At 35.7% G+C, this 25,991-nt stretch overlaps 1 protein-coding gene across 1 annotated transcript in view; it reads left to right on the top strand.

The window, feature by feature from the left end:
• Window positions 1-22,153, top strand: part of Gulp1 (GULP PTB domain containing engulfment adaptor 1) — a 278,714-nt gene extending 256,561 nt beyond the window's left edge. The window contains exons 10-11 of the mRNA XM_052193637.1: window positions 14,021-14,115; window positions 20,339-22,153. Coding sequence (XP_052049597.1) covers window positions 14,021-14,115; window positions 20,339-20,419 — 176 coding nt within the window. The 3' untranslated portion in view covers window positions 20,420-22,153. The remainder of the gene's footprint in view (window positions 1-14,020; window positions 14,116-20,338) is intronic.
• The last annotated feature ends 3,838 nt before the right edge of the window (window positions 22,154-25,991 follow it).

The raw sequence follows: 25,991 nt of genomic DNA, 5'->3' as shown, positions 1-25,991 counted from the left end.
CCATTTGTTCACAGTGGACTGGGCCCTCTTAAATCAGTTACCAATGAGGAACATGTTGCATGCATGCCCACAATCTAGAATGAAGGAGGACATTCCACAGTTAAGAGTTCTTCTCTCTAGATATGTCAAGCCAACAACCAAGATTCATCATCATCATAAACAAGTTTTGTTACTCCAAACAAAGAACCTTCTGTCTCACAAAGGAAACATTAAAGTGAATACAAATAAATACTAATACACAGAATGAGTGAAAGGATTTGTGCCATCTAAAATATATAGATAATCCCAATTTTTCAATTAAAAACACAGGCAGCAGATATACCATACAAGAAGATAGATCAATGTCATTGGCTGGGTATATGAAAAAATGCTCGAGCAGTATTCATTAGATAAACATTTATCAATGCCAAAATGAGATTTTTACCTCACATGAATGACAATTTCATATGTGTATATATATATGTATATAATATATATTATGATATTATATATATATATGTATATATATATGATAACCAGTTCAAACAAAGATATTAGAGAAGGGATCCTTGTACATATTATAATGACTAGGAGAATAAACTAGTAGAGGTATTATAGAAAAAAAAGAGTATGAAGATTTCTCAAAAAAGCTAAAACAAAATTTCTATCATGTAATCCAACTATTGTAATACATGCTATGTGTCTAAAGCAAGTGATACCAGCCTGTACCAGATCGTACCAAACTTAATGCTTAATTAGCTATTTTGTCAAGATATAGAAAAGAAGTTTTTTTGTTTGGTTGGTTGGTTTTATTGTTATTGTTGCTTTGTTTGTTTGTGTTTTATTTATGTTTATTTGCTTTGTTCTTTGACTAGTGGCTCTTGCAATGTTTCTGTTCCCTATTCTGCAATGTTCCCTGAGCCTTGAGTGTGAAAGTAGGAGTGTCTCATAGATGTGTCCACTGGGACTGGACTCCAAAACTCTGTGGTCTGAAGTGGTTTTCTGTTGTAAAGAGAAGTTTTGAAACCAACAAACTACTCTGCTATTAAAATCTTGGCTGCTGAAGGAAAACCTACAAATACTAAATTTCAAAACCAGCATTAACCCTAATAGCAATCTATAAGCATTTGTTCTTGTACTCATAGATAAATATAGCCTTGACTCTTCTCAAGGAAATTTTGGTACTTCTTTGGTGACAGAAGCAAGGCTTATCCAACTTAAAGTACATGTAGGAAGCTGTTTAAAGTATGTACAATGGCTGAATAGATTCTTTAAAAATACATTTTGGGATTTATAAAATACTTATACTTTCCTCCCTTCTTTTCCTTCCCCAACCTTCTATATACCCCCTCTTTCTCTTGTTCAAAGTCTTGACTTTAATAATTGTTGTTACATGTGTATATGTGCCTATGTGCACAGATGTGTGTATATTTGGAATATCCACTATTCCTGGATAACCAATGTCCTCTTTCTTTAGAATGTTAAAATAAAAATATGTTTCTTACATTTAAGGACTCCCATTAAGAACTTTGTTCAGTGCGATCTACAAAACTTATATCGCTCCATCCGGCTCAATACACACTGTCTTGAATTTTTTCTTTTTTTTTTTCTTTTCTTTTTTTTTTTTTTTTACACCTACCCCATTGTATCTAGAAGGCCTTGATTCCTTGCTGTTCTCCATCCTGTCTGGCTCTTACACTCTGCCTCCTCTTCCCCAAGGGAGGGATTTCCTAGAGTTATCCCTTTTGGGGCTGTTCCTAGGTCTCTCACTCTCTGCATGTTTTATGGCTGTGGGTTTCTGTATTCGTCCCCTATCTCTCTCTTTTTTTTATATTGTCATCTGAAACTTTATTAATTCATTTATTCTTGAAACACTTTTTAAAAGGAGACTGGGGTTTTCTCTAAGTAAACATATGCCATCTGCAAATAGAATATTCCACTTACTTTCTTTTTTTTTAATTTTTTTATTCGATATAATTTATTTACATTTCAAATGATTTCCCCTTTTCTAGCCCCCCCCACTCCCCTAAAGTCCCATAAGCAACCTTCTCTTCTCCTGTCCTCCCTCCCACCCCTTCCCAGTTCCCCATCCTGGTTTTGCCGAATACTGTTTCACTGAGTCTTTCCAGAACCAGGGACCGCTCCTCCTTTCTTCTTGTATCTCATTTGATGTGTGGATTATGTTTTGGGTATTCCAGTTTTCTAGGTTAATAACCACTTATTAGTGAGTGCATACCATGATTCACCTTTTGAGTCTGGGTTACCTCACTTAGTATGATGTTCTCTAGATCCATCCATTTGCCTAAGAATTTCATGAATTTGTTGTTTCTAATGGCTGAATAGTACTCCATTGTGTAGATATACCACATTTTTTGCATCCACTCTTCTGTTGAGGGATACCTAGGTTCTTTCCAGCATCTGGCAATTGTAAATAGGGCTGCTATGAACATAGTAGAGCATGTATCCTTATTACATGGTGGGGAATCCTCTGGGTATATGCCCAGGAGTGGTATAGCAGGACCTTCTGGAAGTGAGGTGCCCAGTTTTCAGAGGAACCGCCAGACTGATTTCCAGAGTGGTTGTACCAATTTGCAACCCCACCAGCAGTGGAGGAGTGTTCCTCTTTCTCTACACCCTCTCCAACACCTGCTGTCTCCTGAATTTTTAATCTTAGCCATTCTGACTGGTGTAAGATGAAATCTTAGTGTTGTTTTGATTTGCATTTCCCTAATGACTAATGAAGTTGAGCATTTTTAAAGATGCTTCTCCTCTATCCAAAGTTCTTCAGGTGAGAATTCTTTGTTTAACTCTGTACCCCATTTTTTAATAGGGTTGTTTGGTTTTCTGGAGTCTAACTTCTTGAGTTCTTTATATATATTGGATATTAGCCCTCTATCTGATGTAGGATTGGTGAAGATCTTTTCCCAATTTGTTGGTTGCCGATCTGTCCTCTTAATGGTGTCCTTTGCCTTACAGAAACTCTGTAACCTTATGAGGTCCCATTTATCAATTCTTGCTCTTAGAGCATACGCTATTGGTGTTCTGTTCAGACACTTTCTCCCTGTACCGATGTCCTCAAGGGTCTTCCCCAGTTTCTTTTCTATTAGCTTCAGAGTGTCTGGCTTTATGTGGAGGTCCTTGATCCATTTGGATTTGAGCTTAGTACAAGGAGACAAGGATGGATCAATTCGCATTCTTCTGCATGCTGACCTCCAGTTGAACCAGCACCATTTGTTAAAAAGGCTATCTTTTTTCCATTGGATGTTTTCAGCCTCTTTGTCGAGGATCAAGTGGCCATAGGTGTGTGGGTTCATTTCTGGATCTTCAATCCTGTTCCATTGATCCTCTTGCCTGTCACTGTACCAATACCATGCAGTTTTTAACACTATTGCTCTGTAGTATTGCTTGAGGTCAGGGATACTGATTCCCCCAGATTTTCTTTAGTTGCTGAGAATAGTTTTAGCTATCCTGCGTTTTTTGTTGTTCCAGATGAATTTGATAATTGCTCTTTCTAACTCTGTGAAGAATTGAGTTGGGATTTTGATGGGTATTGCATTGAATCTGTATATTGCTTTTGGCAAAATGGCCATTTTAACTATATTGATTCTACCGATCCATGAGCATGGGAGGTTTTCCCATTTTTTGAGGTCTTCTTCCATTTCCTTCTTCAGAGTCTTGAAATTCTTGTCATACAGATCTTTCACATGTTTGGTAAGAGTCACCCCAAGATACTTTATATTGTTTGTGGCTATTTTGAAGGGGGTCATTTCCCTAATTTCTTTCTCAGCCTGCTTATCCTTTGAGTATAGGAAGGCCACTGATTTGCTTGAGTTGATATAACCTGCCACTTTGCTGAAGTTGTTTATCAGCTGTAGGAGCTCTCTAGTGGAGTTTTTTGGGTCACTTAGGTAGACGATCATGTCGTCTGCAAATAATGATAGTTTGAATTCCTCCTTTCCAATTTGTATCCCTTTGACCTCCTTATGTTGTCGAATTGCCCGAGCTAGTACCTCAAGTACAATATTGAAAAGATAAGGAGAAAGGGGGCAGCCTTGTCTGGTCCCTGATTTCAGTGGGATTGCTTCAAGTTTCTCTCCATTTAGTTTGATGCTGGCTACCGGTTTGCTGTATATTGCTTTTACTATGTTTAGGTATGGGCCTTGAATTCCTGTTCTCTCCAAGACTTTAAGCATGAAAGGATGCTAAATTTTGTCAAATGCTTTTTCAGCATCCAATGAAATGACCATGTGGTTTTGTTCTTTGAGTTTGTTTATGTAGTGGATTGTATTGATGGATTTTCGTATATTGAACCAACCCTGCATTCCCGGGATAAAGCCTACTTGATCATGGTGGATGATCGTTTTGATGTGTTCTTGGATTCGGTTGGCAAGAATTTTATTGAGTATTTTTGCATCGATGTTCATAAGGGAAATTGGTCTGAAGTTCTCTTTCTTTGTTGGATCTTTTTGTGGCTTTGGTATCAGCGTAATTGTGGCTTCGTAGAAGGAATTGGGTAGTGTTCCTTCTGTTTCTATTTTGTGGAATAGTTTGAAGAGTATTGGTGTTAACTCTTCTTTGAAGGTCTGATAGAATTCTGCACTGAAACCATCTGGTCCTGTGCTTTTTTTGGTTGGAAGACTTTCTATGACTCCTTCTATTTATTTAGGCTTTATGGGACTGTTTAGATAGTCTAGTTGGTCCTGATTTAATTTTGGTATTTGGTATCTGTCAAGGAAATTGTCCATTTCCTCCAGATTCTCCAGTTGTGTTGAGTACAGGCTCTTGTAGTAGGATCTGATGATTTTTTGGATTTCCTCAGTTTCAGTTGTTATATCTCCCTTTTCATTTCTAAGTTTGTTAATTTGGATACTTTCTCTGTGCCCTTTGGTCAGTCTGGCTAAGGGTTTATCTATCTTGTTGATTTTCTCAAAGAACCAGCTCCTGGTTTTGTTGATTTTTTGTATGGTTCTCTTTGTTTCTACTTGATTGATTTCGGCCCTGAGTTTGATGATTTTCCTGCCTTCTACTCCTCCTGGGTGAAATAGCTTCTTTTTGTTCTAGGGCTTTCAGGTGTGTCATTAAGCTGGTAATGTATGCTCTCTCCGTTTTCTTTTTAGAGCCACTCAGGGCTATGAGTTTTCCTCTTAGCACTGCTTTCATTGTGTCCCATAGATTTGGGTATGTTGTGTCTTCATTTTCATTGTGTTCTAAAAAGTCTTTAATTTCTTTCTTTATTTCTTCCTTGACCAAGGTATCATTGAGTAGAGTATTGTTCAATTTCCACCTGTATGTGGGTTTTCTATTGTTTCTGTTGCTATTAAAGACCACTTTTACTCCATAGTGATCAGATAGGAGGCATGGGATTAGTTTGATCTTCTTATATTTGTTGAGGTCTGTCTTGTTACCAATTATATGGTCGATTTTGGAGAAGGTTCCATGAGGTGCTGAAAAAAAGGTATATTCTTTTGTTTTAGGATAGAATGTTCTATATATATCTGTTAAATCTAATTGGTCCAAAGCTTCAATTAGTTTCATTGTGTCCTTGTTTAGTTTCTGTTTTCCTGATCGGTCCATTGAGGAAAGTGCAATGTTGAAGTCACCCACAAGTATTGTGTTAGGTGCAATGTGTGCTTTGAGTTTTAATCAAGTTTCTTTTATGAAAGAGGGTGCCCTTGCATTTGGAGCATAGATGTTCAGGATTGAGAGTTCTTCTTGTTGTATTTTTCCTTTGACCAGCAAGAAGTGTCCCTCAGAGTCTCTTTTGATGACTTTGGGTTGAAAGTCAATTTTATCTGATATTAAAATAGCTACTCCAGCTTGTTTCCTGAGACCATTTGCTTGTAAAATTGTCTTCCAGCCTTTTACTCTAAGGTAGTGTTTGTCTTTGACCCTGAGGTGTGTTTCCTGTAAGCAGCAAAATGTAGGGTCCTGTTTACGTATCCAGTCAGTTAGTCTGTGTCTTTTTATTGGGGCATTAAGTCCATTGATGTTAAGAGATATTAAGGAATAGTGATTGTTACTTCCTATCATTTTTGACGTTATTTTTTAAATTTGATTGCTTAACTTCTTTTGGGTTTGATGAAAGGTTACTATCTTGCTTTTTCCAGGGTGAAGTTTCCCTCCTTGTATTGGTGTTGTCCTCCTATTATCCTTTTTAGGGCTGGGTTTGTGGATAGATATTGGGAAAACTTGGTTTTGTCGTGAAATATCTTGGTTTCTCCATCTATGGTGATTGAGAGTTTTCCTGGATATAGTAGTTTTGGTTGGCATTTGTGTTCTCTTAGAGTCTGCATGAGATTTGCCCAGGACCTTCTAGCCTTCATAGTCTCAGGTGAAAAGTCTGCTGTGATTCTGATAGGTCTTCCTTTATATGTTACTTGGCCTTTTTCTCTTACTGCCTTTAATATTCTTTCTTTGTTTAGAACATTTGGTGTTTTGATTATTATGTGACGGGAAGTATTTCTGTTCTGGTCCAGTCTGTTTGGAGTTCTGTAGGCTTCTTGTATATTCATGGGCATCTCTCTCTTTAGGTTAGGGAAGTTTTCTTCCATAATTTTATTGAAGATATTTGCTGGCCCTTTAAGGTGTAAATCTTCACTCTCATCTATGCCTATAATCCTTAGGTTTGGTCTTCTCATTGTGTCCTGGATTTCCTGGATATTTTGGGTTACAAGCTTTTTGCATTTTGCATTTTCTTTAACTGTTGAGTCCATGGTTTCTATGGAATCTTCAGCATCTGAGATTCTTTCTTCTATCTCTTGTATTCTGTTGTTGATATTTGCATCTCTGTCCCCTGATTTCTTCCCAAGGCTTTCTATCTCCAAAGTTGTCTCTTTGAGTTTTCTTAGTTGTTTCTACTTCTGATTTTAGATCCTGGATGGTTTTGCTTAGCTCCTTCACTTGCTTGTTTGTGCTTTCCTGTAATTCTTTAAGAGATTTTTGTGTTTCGTCTTTCATGACCTCAGCCTGTTGACCAAAGTTCTCCTGTATTTCTTTAAGAGATTTTTGTGTTTCGTCTTTCATGTCCTCAGCCTGTTGACCAAAGTTCTCCTGTATTTCTTTAAGTGTTTTTTGCATTTCCTCCTTGTTGGCTTTTGTATTCTCCTGGATTTCTTTCAATGATTTTTGTGTTTCCCTTGCAAGGGCTTCTAACTTTTGATCCATTTTCTCCTGAATTTCTTTAAGTATGTCCTTCATGTGTTCCTGTACCAGCATCATGACCAGTGATTTTAAATCCAAATCTTGTTTTACTGGTGTGATGGGGTATCCAGGACATGCTGGTAGAGGAGAATTGTGTTCAGATGTTGCCATATTGCCTTGATTTCTGTTAGTGACGTTCCTGCGTTTGCCTTTTGCCATCTAGCTCTCACTGGTGTTACTTGGTCTTGTCAGTGCTGGACTCGCCAGCCAGGGCAAAAAAATCTCCTGGCTGGGTTGGCACCCCGATGGCTACCCGAACAGCCCAGGGCCTGGGTGCAGGCCAACGCCCGTCGGGCTCAGACCCCTGCGGTGTTGGCCTCGGATTATGTTTGTGTACCTCAGTCTGTCTGATCTCTGGAGACCGAAATCAAGATGGAGGTGAGTCTCTCCTGACTGGCGGGAAGCCGAGTTCTGAAGTGGCTTCCGTGCAGCGAAAGGCTCCGCAGAACCGCAGCTGCTTGCCGCCCGGCTGGTCAGCGAAGGTCAGTGGTCATGGGCAGAGGGCCTAACTGGACCCTGTGTCGCCTTGGTTCCACCGCTGATGGCCCTTCAGCTGGACGAGCCACTGCTGCACTGCTGCCGCCGCCGCCGCTGCCGATCTCCGAATTTTTTCTTAAAAGTGTGATTCAAGTTTATGAACTACAAGTAAAGATCTAACTTACAAATTCCGAATGCTTCTTTGCCATTCTGTTGTGATAGCAACAAATGGAATTAAAGAAATCTCATATGCTATTATATTAATGTTAGTAAATTCTACAATAAAACATTAGTGCTATAATAGGTCAATTATTAAATATTAGCAATGTTGTTAAGAAGTTGCATTAAAGACACAGAAAATACTCTAGAAAGTAACTCACCATGACCACAGATATTTTGCCATTATGATTTTTTTTGTTACAGGTTCTTCCTCTTTAGTCAAAACTAGCTTTGAACTTTTTAGAACTGCCTCCACACCTAAGGAATATATTACAGATATGAACCACTATTCATGACCAAAAAATTTTAATATTATCTTTATTGACTATTTGAAGATGTTACACAATATATTTTTATCTTATTTACCCCCTGTCCTGCCAGAACTCTTCCCAAATTCTATTCGCACTCCCTAACTTTTCTCAACTTCATGTCCTCCTCTTATTCATATAATTCATCCAGCCTAATCTGTGTTGCTCTTATTTGTGGGTCCATTCATAGAAGATACACCCTTTAAGAAAACTGGCTCTTGCACACCTAGAAGTCAACAGATATAAATGGTTCCTCAACTAGATGTCAGGAGCTCATGAACCCCTGTCTTCTCAATGCTGAAATGTTAACTTGCTTGATGTCAAGAAGGACACCCCCAGCTAATGTGAGTTTATGAGGACAAAGATTCAGTCATATCTGCATGACACTGCTTTGACCCAGTCCTTCCTAATCTCTGAACAGTCTATCTCCTCTTCCAAAATAATTTCTAACTTTGAGGGGTGGATCATTTAGATATTTCACTTGTGGATGAGCACTTCAACATTTATTCTCTACATTTTGATCAGTTGTGAGATTATGCATAATCACCATATATCATACAAAGAAGTTATTTTGATGAAGTCTGAAACTTCCACTAATCTCTAGGCAAAAAAAAAAAATCTGAATTTAGAAGGCAATTTAGTACTTTGTCATTTTGGTAGAACAATAGTAATTTCAGTTTGGGGCCTGTAATCTCTTCAATCATGGCTTCTTGGTCGGATTAACAGAACCATATATGTTATTTCCTCCTATGGACCAGTCCTTAAATTCAATCTGAAAGCAGTTAGTTACCATCATAACCTTTGTTATACTATTGAATCCATGACCATATTATACCACACCGGTCATTCTCATAGTTCAGAGGATTCACAGCTGGGTAAGACTGTTAACAATGTTTTTTCTCTTAGCAGGCAAGTTTAAATAATAGCCATAGTACTATGAAAGCTAGCCACCTTAAATAAAGCTTCCTTGTCAGTGCTAACTTGCTTTCTCCATGTCATGTGACTCAAATATGTAGTGTCTTCAGCAATAAAATCTTCATATAAAGGTCTGATTATTGAACAAGAACTTTAGTGTAGTGGTTTAATAGGAATGGTCCCTATAGACTGTTGTCTGAATGCTTGGCCTATTGGGAATAGCACTATTAGGAGATAAGGCCTGTTGAAGTATGTGTGGCTTTGATGGGAGTATGTCACTATGGAGGCAGGCTTTGAGGTATCCTATGTTGAATGTATGCCTAGTGTGGCACACAGTCACTTCCTACTCCCTGAGATCAAGGTATAGAACTCTGAGCTACCTACCTCTCCAAGACCTTGTTAGTCGGCATATCTTCTATGACAATAATGAATAAACCTTTAAACTGTAAATCAGCCCTAATTAAATGTTTTCCTTTGAAAGAGTTGCCATGTCATGGTGTCTTTTCACAAAAATAAAACTACAACCAAGACAGAGGTTTGTACAAGGGACTGAGCTACTGCTGTCATAGGCATGACTATGCTTTTGTTTGGAAGCATGTGGAGATCGGGATTTTGGCTTAGAAAAGCAGTTGGATACTTTAAATAGAGCTTTAGAAAGACAGTAGCGATGGGTTGATTTGAACTGTGAGTGCTTGGCTTAAGAGGCTTCAGAGGAGAAGAGTGTTAATATGAAGTCTAGAGAATATTTCTGTAGCATTTTGATAAAAGATGTGGCTGCTCTTTGTCCTTGTATGAAAACTTTGTCAGGCTAAATTGAAGAGTTCTAAATTAGTTGTGTTGTAGAAAATTTTCAGAACATCTTATTGTTTTGTCATGTGATTACTGTTGTCCACTCTTAGGAAGCTCTAATGAGAAGAAGATAGCTGCTCAAAGAGAAATTAAAAAAAATATATAGTCCTAGAAGAAAAGGGGCATCATGAATTGGAATGGATCTAAATCCTATGTTCAAGGAGATAAACAGATTAAAGAAAAGCCTCATGCTAAATGCATTAAAAGGAGTGGTGAACTCAGGGCAAGGCTCCACCCAGCTAAGCTTCCAACATGTCAAAAGAAATAAAAGAAACCCTTGAGCTGTGTGTGGTAGTACACATACCTTTAATCCTACCACTGCAGAGACAAAGGCAGGCAGATCACTGAGTTCAAGGCCAGCCTTGTCTATAGAGCAAGTTCTCAGACAACCCAGCCATGCTTCAGAAGTAAATCATCATACACACACACATACAGAGAGAGAGGTGGGGCAGGGAGGGAGAGAACTAGTGAAGACGTTATTGAATAATTGAATAAGGAGGCTATGGTCTGGCCCCAGCAAGTGACAGAACTTGGCAGATTTGACCACATGGTTTTAGAGTCAAGGATAGATGAAAGGAGTTTTGGATTCTCCCTCCTTGGCTAAGGAAAGCCTGAGACCTGTGTCAGGGGTGTTCCTTCATGGAACCCTAGAGATGCCATTGAATGAACCTGTGAGGGTGAAGCCTGAAGAGCCTTGTAGACCCTAAGATGTTGGAAATATGAAAATCATTAGCTACTAGCCAAGGAGAGTTTTTAACAGTGAGTGGAACCTGCTAAGTAGAAAGAAGTGTGTAGTCATCAATAAAGCTAAAAGCAGTTGGAGATATGAAGAGCACTTTGAAATTGGGCATGGAGATGCAGAGTTTGAAGTTTGCCTAGTTGGTTTTCAGTCTTGCTTTGGTCCAGTATTTTCTCACTATGCTATCTTTTCTCTCTTTTGGAATGTTAAAGTGTATCCTGTACAATATATGTTGAAAAGTATGTGATCTGCTTTTTTATTTTATCTTATGAGACTACAGTTAAGAGATTGCATGAGTCTCAGAAGAGAATTTGGACTTTTAAGTAGGGTTGAAACTGAATGAAACTATGGGGACTTTTGAAGTTGGACTGAATACAATTCTTCATTATGTTGTACCTATAAGTTTTAGGGAGCCAAGGAGTAGAATGTGGTGATTTGGCCCCACCTGGTGCTTGGCCTACAGGGAATGACACTATTAAGGAGTGAGGCCTTGTTAAAGGAAATGTGTCACTGTGGGGACAGACTTTGAGGTCTCCTGTGCTCAAGCTTTGCCCATTGTGGCACACAGTCACTTTCTATTGGCTACAGATCAAGATGTAGCACTCTCAGCTTCTTCTCCAGCACCATGTCTGCTTGCATACCACCAGGCTTCACAATGTGATGATAATGGATTAAGCCTCTGAAGTGTAAGCCAGCCCTAACTAAAATTTTTTTTCATAAGAATCGCCATGCTCTGCGAAAGATCTGTATGGCAAGAACTTCAAGACTCTGAAGAAGGAAATGGAAGAAGACCTCAAAAAATGGGAAAACCTCCCATGCTCATGGATCGGTAGAATCAATATAGTTAAAATGGCCATTTTGCCTAAAGCACTATACAGATTCAATGCAATACCCATCAAAATCCCAACTCAATTCTTCACAGAGTTAGAAAGAGCAATTATCAAATTCATCTGGAACAACAAAAAACCCAGGATAGCTAAAACTATTCTCAGCAACAAAAGAAAATCTGGGGGAATCAGTATCCCTGACCTCAAGCAATACTACAGAGCAATAGTGATAAAAACTGCATGGTATTGGTACAGTGACAGGCAGGAGGATCAATGGAACAGGATTGAAGATCCAGAAATGAACCCACACACCTATGGCCACTTGATCCTCGACAAAGAGGCTGAAAACATCCAATGGAAAAAAGATAGCCTTTTCAACAAATGGTGCTGGTTCAACTGGAGGTCAGCATGCAGAAGAATGCGAATTGATCCATCCTTGTCTCCTTGTACTAAGCTCAAATCCAAATGGATCAAGGACCTCCACATAAAGCCAGACACTCTGAAGCTAATAGAAAAGAAACTGGGGAAGACCCTTGAGGACATCGGTACAGGGAGAAAGTTTCTGAACAGAACACCAATAGCGTATGCTCTAAGAGCAAGAATTGACAAATGGGACCTCATAAGGTTACAGAGTTTCTGTAAGGCAAAGGACACCATCAAGAGGACAGATCGGCAACCAACAAATTGGGAAAAGATCTTCACCAATCCTACATCAGATAGAGGGCTAATATCCAATATATATAAAGAACTCAAGAAGTTAGACTCCAGAAAACCGAACAACCCTATTAAAAAATGGGGTACAGAGTTAAACAAAGAATTCTCACCTGAAGAACTTCGGATGGCGGAGAAGCATCTTAAAAAATGCTCCACTTCATTAGTCATTAGAGAAATGCAAATCAAAACAACCCTAAGATTTCATCTTACACCAGTCAGAATGGCTAAGATTAAAAATTCAGGAGACAGCAGGTGTTGGAGAGGGTGCGGAAAAAGAGGAACACTCCTCCACTGCTGGTGGGGTTGCAAATTGGTACAACCACTCTGGAAAGCAGTCTGGCGGTTCCTCCGAAAACTGGGCACCTCACTTCCAGAAGATCCTGCTATACCACTCCTGGGCATATACCCAGAGGATTCCCCACCATGTAATAAGGATACATGCTCTACTATGTTCATAGCAGCCCTATTTATAATTGCCAGATGCTGGAAAGAACCCAGGTATCCCTCAACAGAAGAGTGGATACAAAAAATGTGGTATATCTACACAATGGAGTACTATTCAGCCATTAGAAACAATGAATTCATGAAATTCTTAGGCAAATGGATGGAGCTAGAGAACATCATACTAAGTGAGGTAACCCAGACTCAAAAGGTGAATCATGGTATGCACTCACTAATAAGTGGTTATTAACCTAGAAAACTGGAATACCCAAAACATAATCCACACATCAAATGAGATACAAGAAGAAAGCAGGAGTGGTCCCTGGTTCTGGAAAGACTCAGTGAAACAGTATTTGGCAAAACCAGAACGGGGAACTGGGAAGGGGTGGGAGGGAGGACAGGGGAAGAGAAGGGGGCTTACGGGACTTTCGGGGAGTGGGGGGGGGCTAGAAAAGGGGAAATCATTTGAAATGTAAATAAATTATATCAAATAAAAAAAAGACAAAAAAAAAAAAAAAAGAAGTGTCTCAGCTGCAAAAAAAAAAAAAAAAAAAAAAAAAAAAAAAAAAGAATCGCCATGCTCGTGGTGTCTCTTCATAGCAATAAAACCCTAACTAAGAAATAATAGTGGCATTTTTTCTTTTTTGGAGGGGGGTAACTACTGGATGCTTGTGATAAACTTCTCGGGTAGATATTACTCATTTGATATTGGGTTTTATATTTGTCAATCTATGGTGCCTGGGAGGACCCTTATCCTCCATGTTGCATAGCTGCAATTAAACTGATTTATATGAACACAGAAATATACACATGAAACTTATAAAATAATAGGGTTCAACATAACTTTTTCATACATCATTATTATTAGTTCTGCTTCTTTCAACTATCTTCTCCATCCTACTCTCCCACTCCTTCTTCTGCATTTTCTCTTTCATATCACTTCTATTCACCACTACTCCCCTCCCTTAAGATCTTACTTCACTTTCCTGACTAATAATCCATTTTTAGATTCCTAATTGCTCAAGATACTCCAAGTTAAACATAAAAATATAAATATTTGATACCAATATTCACATGTGAATAAGAATATACAACACTTGTTTATAGCAATACCATCCCTAATTGTGACTAAACACATTTTGCCAGAGAATTTTTAATATCATAAATTATATTTTTCCTTACATGGCTCAAAAATATGCAGCACAAAAGTAAGTATCAGTAGCTCATTTGATACTTTAAATACTTATATTAATATAATGATTAAGTTCATACTTTTAAGTTTTACTCCTGGTTTTGTTCTATCTCAACAAAAGTTTCATCATATCTCTTACCAAGTGTTTTCTTTCTTACAGAACGGGACCTTTTTGGAGCTGAACCTTTTGACCCATTTAACTGTGGATCAGGGGATTTCCCTCCTGATATTCAATCCAAATTAGATGAGATGCAGGTGACTATTTTAACAGATTGTTTATTTCTCTTAATTTGGAACAACAACAAAGTGTTTGTACCAAAACTCTATCCTTTGTTGCTATAAAGGCTTGCTTAAAGCAGTTAAACTAAAAATAACGACACTTACTCCTTAAAACACACATGCTGAAGACTTTTCCTTCCTTCCTTCCTTCCTTCCTCCCTCCCTCCCTCCCTCCCTTCCTCCCTCCTTCCCTCCCTCCCTCCCTCCCTCCCTCCCTCCCTCCCTTCCTTCCTCCCTCCCTCCCTCCCTCCCTTCCTCCCTCCCTCCCTCCCTCCCTTCCTTCCTTCCTCCCTCCCTCCCTCCCTCCTTCTCTCCCTTCCTTCCTTCCTTCCTTCCTTCCTTCCTTCCTTCCTTCCTTCCTTCCTTCCTTCCTTCCTTCCTTCCTTCCTTCCTCTCTCTCTGTCAGTCTCTGTCTTTGTCTCTATCTCTCTCTCTCTTTGAACAAATCAATATACAATTGAAAGATCATATTTTAATTGTATGTTTTTAAATTACAGAACTTAAAAGCCATTGTAATCAAATTCTAATACTTTTGTCTCAGTTTTAATAGTTCTGAATTTCAAAATTTTAAAGGGATTGGGTGAGGGAAAGACTTTGTAAGACTAGCATCATTTTTTTTTTTTTTTGAGAAGAAGCATTGTAACTGTGGGTCATAACTCCTTGACTTTTGAGAAGGCAAATACTAGTGGCAACTTCTTAAGGAAGTTGGTCAAGCTTCCTAAATTTTTCTGTATGTTGAAAGAAAGTGGGTTTTAAAGCTTTATAGAAGTTTCCATTGATTGAAAGGCTGTCATACTTATATTGGAATTATGGCTTCTCTTCATATTTGTCCCCCATGTCTGAATAAAACAATTATGTCTTATTTTACACCACAGATATTAATAAGTGATAAAATTCAGAACAGCACAAATTATTTAGAGTTGGATAAAAAAAGACAGTTGAGACTTTAATGTGAGAAGGTTGAGTTATTTTTGCTTGTTGTCCTGATTAACTCACTCCTTCCTTGAGCTTCACCACCCCTGCATACCTACCCCCAAACCAGGAAATAAACTGTGATTTAAAGCTCGAGAGCAAAATTCCTTCCCTGAGACAATATAAAGATTCTTCCACTCAGATAAATGGCATGCTGCTGACTTTTCTAATTATTATGTGCTTATCTTGTTTTGTTCCAGATTTAGTAATATGACCACATTTAAAAGGTTGAATTATTTAAAACATGCCTTGATGTTTTCAAAGAATATATCAGAATTTCTCAAATTCAATCACTTGCTATTTCTTTCCCCAATATTTTATTTTATTTTATTTAAATTTACTAAAATGATTATATTTTTAAAATATTGTGAAAAAAATCATTGATGATTGAGCCATGTAAATTTTGTAATCATCATTACATCAACAAAGTTCACATTAAAATGTTTAGGTAAAATAAGATATATAGCATTTTGGAGTAAAACAAAGACCACCCAATCAACCTGTCAATCTCAACATGCAGTATGCCTAATAGGAACAATCTCACCTTTCCAGTTCAGTGATTTAAAAATGTACTTAAAAGTGACTGCTTAATGAGACATAATACTTTGTCCTCTCTGAATTATTTTCCTTTGTTGTCATCTGTGCTCATTTGAATCTGGGACAATGCCCGCAGAACAAGAGCTTGGGAGCTGGGGAGAATAACTGCTCTCAGGCTAAGGCAGATTATGAAGACTTTCCATGAAGGCTTTTTATTTTAAATAGTAAGACTTGAACAGGTTTTAAAAGATAAGCCTTTCCCTACCGAGTTTTGACCTCGCCAAGTTTGAAAAATGTGGTAAAAGAGTGATGTGGAAATGTGATAATAAGGTAATCTTAAAGTGGGATCCAATGCTTTTGATTCTCAGCTTTCTAATATATTTATTAATGTCTGTTTTATCCTCCTGCTTTCATGGTGGGTAGCGCCCGAGATGGTTGGTATCACATTTCATAATTCAAAGAGCTAACAGACTTTTTAAGAGATAAAATATTTGTATTTGCATATTTCACTTAATATCTATTCAAATAAGTTTTATGTGGTTGTAAGTGATTAGTTCAATGTGTTTAAAGAGGTTTAATAGCTCAGATCTCCAGGTTAATATTTGAATTATTATCAATATTTCACTGTTCACTTTATTTTGTGTTAGTGTTAGTTCAAGACTTACAAGTTCATTTAATATGTAGCAATATAATATTTCTTTCATTTATAGTCTACAATGATCCTAATTAAGCTAATATACACATATGGCTACTCTGTCTTTACGTATTGTATATAATACCAATATAGTTTAAGAAGCTAAGTAAATAATGTCATATAGTATGTGACAGTAGTAGTAAGCTTTGCTAAATATTTAGTTTTCTTTTTTGTTATAAAGGATTAAAGCTAAATTATTACTAAGAATTTCAGTACTGACTTTGAAATTTTAGGAATGTATCATGCATGTAAGAATTAAAGCAGAAATGTTAAGCCATATTTTATTTGAAATAGTCGAGCAAGTCGATATATTTTGTAGAATCAATCCTATAGACATTTGAGGTAATATAATTTAAACTGTAAGGTATGTGTCTTTCTCAGACAAAGGAATAAGATAGTATTGATAGCCATGAGTTTATTTCATGAATTATAATAATGAAATAGAAGTTGAAAAGAATAACTCAATTGGCAAAGTGGTTGCCATGCAAACATGAGAATCCTAATCTCAGAACCCACATAAAAATACAGGATAATCTCATCACTAGAAAGACAGATGTTTCCTGGGGCATATTGGCTGGGCAATGTAGCCCACTTGGGAAGTTTCAAGCCAACAACATGGAAGACATTCTAAAAATAACAGCCAACCTTGATCTCTGGCATCCATATACATGCCCATGCATTTCCATGTACATCCATACTTGCACACACACACAGGACATGCATGTTTACACAAACATGCATATATGCATAAAACATTGTAACATGTTTTCAAACACTGGGAAGTCTAAATAAGATGAAAGAATTGTACACAAATATCAAGTCAACTGCTTAAAATTTTGGGAGCCTATCTATAAATGAAATACAAGCACTACCTCCAGGCTAATTTCTCAAGGAAGTTGGTTGCATTCCTGGGGAATGATGTCCAGTTTTCTGGGGAAAATTGGTCTCTCACTTCCATATGCATTCATATACATGTACATGCAAATCCATATATACACATGCATATATATACTTAAAGGAGCAGACAAATGATTTGGAGGCCAAACACTTATTGCATGAATAATAAGTGCTGACTTAGAGAAAGAGACACAACTATCTAATCCATGTGTGAATGTAATCAAAGTAGACATACAAATAATTTTTTTTAAATCTAAGTGCCATTTTTAATTAACAGACAATTTTTTGAATAAACAATATGAGTTAATTTGTTGAGAAGCATGAACTTTAAATACTTGCTAGATGAAGGTTAGCATCATAACTTAGCATCTCTATGGGAAATCATACTAATTTGATCCTAAAGTTTTACTAATATTTACACTTATATTTTCCATACTATTTAAGACATGAACAAGAGCAAGTAATTATAAATGTTTTAAATTTTTTACACATGAAATTATGTTGTTGGCCTTATTAGTGATTGTAAAGTAATGGAATAAATTGATACTATAAATATTAATACTGTGTTGTAGTCAAAATAAATTAGTTTGATTAGAAATCTAAAGCAGAAAGTTCTTGTAGACAACAGAATAGAAAATTATAGGTAGTATATTTTATATATAAAAAAGCTTCCGCTCTCCTGAAACTTGAACAGATAATTAAGGGCTCACCTCATTACCTGAGGATTTAGGCCATAGGAGTTCTTCTGTTTTCTTTCTATATGCTCTTCTCTGTTTCAAAACAGAAAACTACAGTTCAGCAAATTGTTTTATATGAAAAGAATGTGATTCATGTTTTAACTAATTATAAAGTAATTCTTTCATGAAACAAGAACTATAATTACATTAAATAAATAAACCCTATTTTTATAAGACCGATGCACTACCTACTGCACTAAATACTCTTTAAGCTACATTTTAAAACAGAGATTTAAAAATTCAAGAGAGAAGTCAAAATTCATTGCATTATGAAATTAAAATGAAACTGCTGAAGAAAGGTTAATAAATGTACAGGGAGTTTTATTTCAGTAAAGAAAACCAGTGAAACTACAAGAACCTATCTCTTAGTTGATGACTAGATTAAGCTAAGCAATTCACAGTAGCAATAGTATTCTAAGTGGTTTACAAGCACTTTTTAAAAATCATCTATATCATCACCTATTATTCAAAATATACTAGATAAGGACAGTGTACAAATCTTCAGATAGAAACCAGACATTTTAAAAAATAGTATTATTTTTATTATTCACTTTTAAAGTTAATTAGTATTTACAAATACACACAACAAATAGTTCTTATTTTATCACAGGCCTTTAAAATGATTAATAACCACTATTACCATTACCCAGTTAAATATGATTTGCATCTAAATGATGGGGAGAAGTTTATAAAGCTTTCTAGTACTAATACTGTTATTTAGTCTGTGTGCAATAAACATGATGAGCATTCTGAGCACTGACTATAGATATGATTTCTTCTGTATATGAAATGTTTGCATATAAATATATTTAATGCTGATAAATATATTAAATGCTGATTGTAAATGAAAGTAATGAGGTACTATCACTATGACTTCTAAAGAAACCTACAATGTGACCTGTTTTTCCACTGATTGCCACATATCTGTACTTCTTTGTAAGCCAGTTTGTATTGATTTAGAGGCAATATGAAGTTGTAGAAAGATTAGAGTATCAGAGAGTTTATAACTAATTGGTTTTTTTGCAAAATAGAAAAGAAGCCAGACATAATGGCACATTCCTTTAATCTTTGAATCCAGAATGCAGAGGCACGTTGATGTTTGAGTTCAAGATTACCCTATTCTACAAAGTGAGTTCTTGGATATCCAGGGTTATGCAGGAAAACCTTGCCTCAAAAAACCAAACCAAACCAAACAAAGTTCCCTCTCCAACCAAGTAACAAAAGAGAAGGAAGAAAGAATAAAAGGAGAGAAAGATAAAGAGAGAGAAATATTCTCTTAACATTCTATAATTAAATGGCATCTTATCCTTGAAAACATGCTAGGGGATCAGAAGTTAAAGGCAAGACTATTTATCTATCTACCTATCTATCTATAGTCATTGATAGACAATTAATTCATAGATATAGATTAGATAGATAAATGATTAATAGATAGATAGATAGATAGATAGATAGATAGATAGATAGATAGATAGATAGATAGACAATTACAAAAAGGGGAGGCCATGAATTTGAAAGAGGGCAAGAGGTGGTATATTAAGGTTTTACAGGGAGAAAAGGGATGGGAAAAATTATGTAATTATATTTCTAGTTTCAAAACTAAAAATAATAGCAAAAAATTTTGGAAAGAAAAAGTAGCAGCAACTGATGGGCAACTTTCAGATGGTATAGTGGTCCATGGTACTACATCCTGTTATGAATATAGCATTGTCCTTGCAAAATTAATTTACCCAGACTGTAGATGGTTATAGCCAGAAGGAAAACATGAATCTTATCAGGCTTTTGTGACCTCTCACTCTTAGAGGGTCTGGACAAGTAATTTAGGAGTGAAAACTAAGTGACCTGAGCTCAATTTCCAGCACTGACAAAAATAGCTCATGTACAAATCAAAAAGAACTATCTATAACTCCAGCTCTGGTACAGGTAATATCATCTTTTAGTCTTCTTGTTATAAACCTACACACACAAACACATACACATACACACACACACACACACACACACACACAGACACACGCACACACAAATTTACAACCTAGTAATAAATTATTGTAAAATAAAATATTGAAAATATCTATTACAAAGAAAGTATGTCTTAAACTATATATCATGTTTTACATTGGTATTTTCCTTTATTTCTCATGCACATTCTTTTCATATACTTAAGACAGAAAAATGCCCTGTAGTACAAAAGAACTCACAGAATTTTATCCTTGTAAAAATTTGATAGACCAAACTTTGAATTTACTTTAAACACAAATATTTTAACTCTGTTTATAGTCTCTTTTGCTTATTGATACAATTATATGATTTCTTTTGTCATTAGTGTTTCACACTTTAACAATTTTATTATACTTTGCAGGAGGGGTTCAAAATGGGACTAACTCTTGAAGGAACAGTGTTTTGTCTCGATCCATTAAGACAGCAGGTGCTGACGTCATGAATGAATGATCCTGACATGCTTATTTCGTTTATTTACATATATATCATTCATTATTTTAAGACAGCTATTATACTTGTGCCAATATATTTTTGAATATCTAAATGTTTTTAGATCTGTTGAAGGAACATTCTCCTCACTTTCACTGTTGATTTATCTTTTATATTAAACAGAAATTAGTATAATGTATATTGGACTTTTATGTTCCCGTCTATGTTATGGGTGAATTTAAAATAAAAAAACAGACTTTTTAAATGTCTACCTTGTCTGAATTTTAAACTTTCATTTCCTTGACATTTATGCTCATTCTCCAGGACATTAGTTCATTATCCTTGTCCCAAAAAGCCATACAGTGATATCTTCCAAATATCTGCAGAGCCAGGCCAATATACATCCTCTATTAGCTTTGTGAATAAACAGTTTACCTCATTATGAAAATCTAAAGTTTATCTATTATGCTACCAGCTTACTAAATTCTATCTGGTAAAATAAGAATATAGGTTTTAGTGGCAATCACATAAAATATATTTAGAATAGTAGTAAATATGAAATAATAGTATCAATCGTTTAAGTTATACTCTAAAAATGTTTAATTTGTCTCAAAAGTCACAATTAAGAAAAAATTTGCTTCCTTGGAAAACTTAAAATTTCATTTCTAATGTAATGTCATATTAGCATCTTCTCTAGTATTTTCAGAAATGAATTTTTTGCTTTCTACAGATGTGATGCCTATTGCCCGTTTTTTAAGTTGCCAATATTCTGCAGTTATCATGTGACATAATATTTCTCTCACCAATCTTATGCATCAATGCCAAATTAGTTTTCATCCTTTAAAATTTTGATGGGGTATTTTATTGAAATTTAAGACAATTTAACAATTTTAATTTTCATTTGCTTCCATTTAAATTTTATTTCAATGAAAGTCAGAATTTCATTTTTCACAAAAATAAAATCTCATCAGTATTATAGTGAATATGAGCAATAAAACTCTGCAGCACTCACTCTGATGTACTAATGACCCTACCCTTGGGAAATACATGCTGCCACAATATTTGCCCATGATATAAAAACTACCAGTGCAGAAAATGAAATTATTGTCGAAAGTTCTAATGTGGTTTATCATAATAAAAGGAAAATAAAGTAATGACATCTAGGTTTAGTCTGTGGAAATTTTATCAAAACGAATTAGATATGTTACTCCTAGAACTTTATGGAAATATTAAATGTACATTTTCTTTAGGAGCAGAACAGAAATCAATGTGCTTATGCAGTTTTAGGTTTGAATGATTATGTTCTATGGCATACATTAGTCTTCCTTCTTATGTGCTATTATACCTGCTGAGTAGCAGATACTGTGTCTTTCATCAGGAAGTCTTTGTAGTTCTTGATTCTCAGCTAGTATTTTGGAATTTGTATAATGAGGATGTTTAGAATCCATCTATATGGCTTTTTTAAAAACAAATTGTTATTTTTATTGTACTTTTAAAAGCTTTATGCAATAGGTATATATTTAGCAAACATTTAGTATCAATTGTAACATAACAGAATACTAAAATGACATTTGCACATTTATGATATGCTACTTACCAGTTTTTAATGGTGACCTGTTCTGCTACTGGCATGATCAAATAGTACATGAAATTTGTCATTAATAACTTTAGCAGTGATTTTTATGAAGACATGATTGGAAATTTAATTTCTATGTAAACTCAATGATATGTTTGATTTTGCTGAGAATAAAAGACTTTAAATAAATTAAACTGCATGATTTGCTTACTTAATAATCTATAAATATATTCTAAAGCTACATTTTTTTTAATTTTTTTTATTATTCGATATAATTTATTTACATTTCAAATGATTTCCCCTTTTCTAGCCCCCCCACTCCCCGAAAGTCCCGCAAGCCCCCTTCTCTTCCCCTGTCCTCCCACTCACCCCTTCCCACTTCCCCGTTCTGGTTTTGCTGAATACTGTTTCACTGAGTCTTTCCAGAACCAGGGGCCACTCCTTTCTTCTTGTACCTCATTTGATGTGTGGATTATGTTTTGGGTATTCCAGTTTTCTAGGTTAATATCCACTTATTAGTGAGTGCATACCATGATTCACCTTTTGAGTCTGGGTTACCTCACCTAAAGCTACATATTTAATTTTATTCACAAGTTGGAGTTTGAAAGAGGGAGAGGGTAAGTTTAACTTGTGTCTTTTTATTCTCAGCCCATACAAGTCTCAGTTTCATGAGTAAATCTGACTCAGTTGTGCAAACATGGATTTGGTGCTGATAATGGAAAAGGTCATAGCTTGTTTTCTTTTAGCGGAAACATCTGATACAATAATTGTATAAAGATCACTTTTAAAAATTGATTGTTCCTTTAGAGTGTTTTGGCTGACAGTCTTCTAAGTGAACTTTATAATAGGACCGTCACACATTGTAGTATCTGGAAGAATTTTGTTTCTCTCCGAAACATGGTTTAAACATTTGGGTCTCATATATACTGCCTTTGAAAATCAACTTATGCACCAATTTATTCAATAAAATCCATAAATAATTATATTAACTTATTATATATATAATGTAGGTGGGAAAATATTTAGAAAATTTGTTAATATATATTAAACTGACAGAATTCTTAATTTCAAAATAAAGCATATAGATGTGTGTGCATATATATATATACACATATGAATTAACAAATGAAAAGCAATTTATTTTTCAAAATATCACATAAACCAGTAACTTCCCTGAGAGCTTAGAAAAAATACTGTGGTTTCTTATTTATTTTTAGTTCTTGCAGTAGATTTGAATTTTCTTCTAATATGAAAACGTAGGCCTAAAAAATGGCTCTTGAGTAAAAATGCTTTCCACCTAGCTTGATGACCTCAGTAATATATCTCAATGTGAAGAAGAAGCCAATTCTTCTAAGTTGTACTCTGACCTTTACATGTATGCTATAAACATGTGCCTGCCCTTGTGCACACAGGCAGATACACATAACGTAAAATTTGTTGCTAAAATATCTAAAAAATAATCTTTAATCATATAATGTAAATTCACACCAAAGTAGATGTTCTGATAACTTTATGATGTTGCATTTCTAAATGCTGCTATATATTACTTTTATGTTACTCCCATAACTGAAACAAATATTGGCTATTAATATTTTTCTGTGCCAGTATTTCCATCTGTAGTTCCAACTTCAATATTTACTCAAGATTTTGGATGTCAGCCTCTGTTAAATTACTTGCAAGGTCTTGGACTGATTTTAAATTTTGACAACTTAAATCTCCAACTAAACTACCCCCTATGCAAACATCTAGGGAGCTACTAATGTGGTCATAGCTGGTGTTGGCATCGATCCTCATATGTTCAGAGTAGTGTCTTCATCCTAGATAATTTAAGACAAATCTTTGAAACATTTCTGTTTGTTTTTTTTTTGGGGGGGGGTTGCTTTTCTTTTTTATTAGATATATTTTTTATTTACATTTCAAATCATTTCCCCTTTCCTCCCCCCCCCCCAATACCATTAGCCATCACCCCTTCCTCAATCAATCCTTCCCCATTTCCCTGTCCTGGTATTCCTCTATACTACAGCATTAAGTCTTTCTAGGACCAAAGGCCTCTCCTCCCTTTGGTGTCTAACAAGACCATCATCTGCTGCCTATGTGTCTGGAGCTGTGGGTAACTCCATGTGTACTCTTTGGTTGATGTTTTTCTCCCTGGGAGCTCTGGAAGTACTGGGTGACTCATATTGTTGTTCCTCCTGTGGAGCTGCAAACTCCTTCAGCTCCTTGGGTCCTATCTCTAGCTCCTCCATTGGGGACCTTGTGGTCAGTTCAATGGCTGGCTGAGAGTGTCCCCCTCTGTATTTCTCATGCGCTAGCAGAGCCTCCCAGGTGACAGCTATACCTGGCTTCAGTCATCAAGCACTTGTGGGCATTGATAATAGTGTCTGGGTTTTCTAAGTGTATATGGGATGGATGTCTGGGTGTGGTAGTCTCTGGATGGGTCTTTCGCTCAGACTCTTCTCCACCCTTTTTCTCTGTATCTCCTTCTGTGGGTATTTTGTTCTGGTTTCTACAAAGGATCCAAGTATCCATATTTTGTTTTTCCCTCTTCTTTGGCATCATTTGATATGTAAAATGTGTCTTGGGTATTCCAAGTTTCTGAGCTAATATCCATTTATCAGTGAGTACATACCATGTGTGCTTTGTGATTGGGTTACTTCAGTCTGGATGATATTTGTTCTTGAAAACTGGAATAATGTATTGGAATAAATAGTACATAATCATAGACAATTTTTTATTATATGGTATTGTGCAGATAATGTGATATCCTGGCTCTGAAATTCTATGCACAGAATCACTTTGTGTTCAGCTATAGTAAAATCTTTAACTTCAGCACATATGCTAATGTCTAAATTCATTATAGCCTTCTATCTCTAGGCTTTAATGTGAACTTTTATGAACTATGGAAAATACTTTCATATTAGGGTGTTGCCATTCTCCAAAATAACTTTTTTATATCAATTATTTTTACATTGATTATATTTACATACATATTTTGTTTAGGTATTATACTATGATTATATCACTTCCACCTTTCTTTTTTCTCCCTCCAAACTGTTCCATATAACCCTTTTGGTTATCATTAAAATTTATAGCTTCCTTTTTTCACTAATTGTTGTTACATACATGTCTGTATGTCTGTCTGTATGTCTGTACATATATATATATATATATATATATATATATATATATATATATATATATATATATATATATATATATTCCTGAACACACCCTGCTCTGTCTGCATGAAGTTACTTGTATATATGCTTTCAGGACTAACCATTTGCTATTGGGTGGACTCAAATTTCTTCTACATAGTTATATAAGAAATAATATCATGCCTTCTAAATGAATATTAGGAGAAAATAACATTTTTCCCTTACAACATTCCCTCCTCACTCATCTACCTTTTGTAAGACAAGTTGTCCCTAGCAGGCTTGCCTTAAACTCAGAAGAATTCCTCTCTCTCTGCCTACAGAAGGCTGGTATTAAATACATTCACTCTTGAAGATCAATTTAACTTTTTTGGCTGTACGGATAATTTTCTAAATTAAATACTTTATAGCTATCTAAAAGCATTTAACAGATGCCATAGAATTTCAGGTCAAGGAATTCTGACCTAGTTGAGAAAAAAATCAATGATTCTTTAGCTTCAGAGATTCTAAATACTCAAATATAAATATTACATAATTATTCAGATTTCCTGTACTCAACGAACTTTATTTCTTGAGAATGTATATCTAATATTGATAGTTGTAAACTAAAATTTTAACTATACTTAATGTTGTACTGTGGTTAATGTTTTTCCATCAGATATAACTCTGTTTTATGTTATTTATCTTTCTTTAACATTTCACTGTCCCCCTTCACAAGCAATTTCGTGAGAACAAGCTGCTATTTCTTCCTAGTCTGGCAAGGCTTTTGCGTTCTAGTCCTTTCCAAAGGTCACTTGTTCTAGTTGAAATCATTGTCTGGATGGCTGGGAGGCAATCCAGGTTCTGGTTCTTTC

The sequence above is a fragment of the Apodemus sylvaticus genome, chromosome 9, assembly GCF_947179515.1.
Source record: "Apodemus sylvaticus chromosome 9, mApoSyl1.1, whole genome shotgun sequence".
Lineage (NCBI taxonomy): Eukaryota > Metazoa > Chordata > Mammalia > Rodentia > Muridae > Apodemus > Apodemus sylvaticus.
Note: the sequence above shows the minus strand (reverse complement) of the source record. Positions and strands in the feature narration are given on the sequence as shown.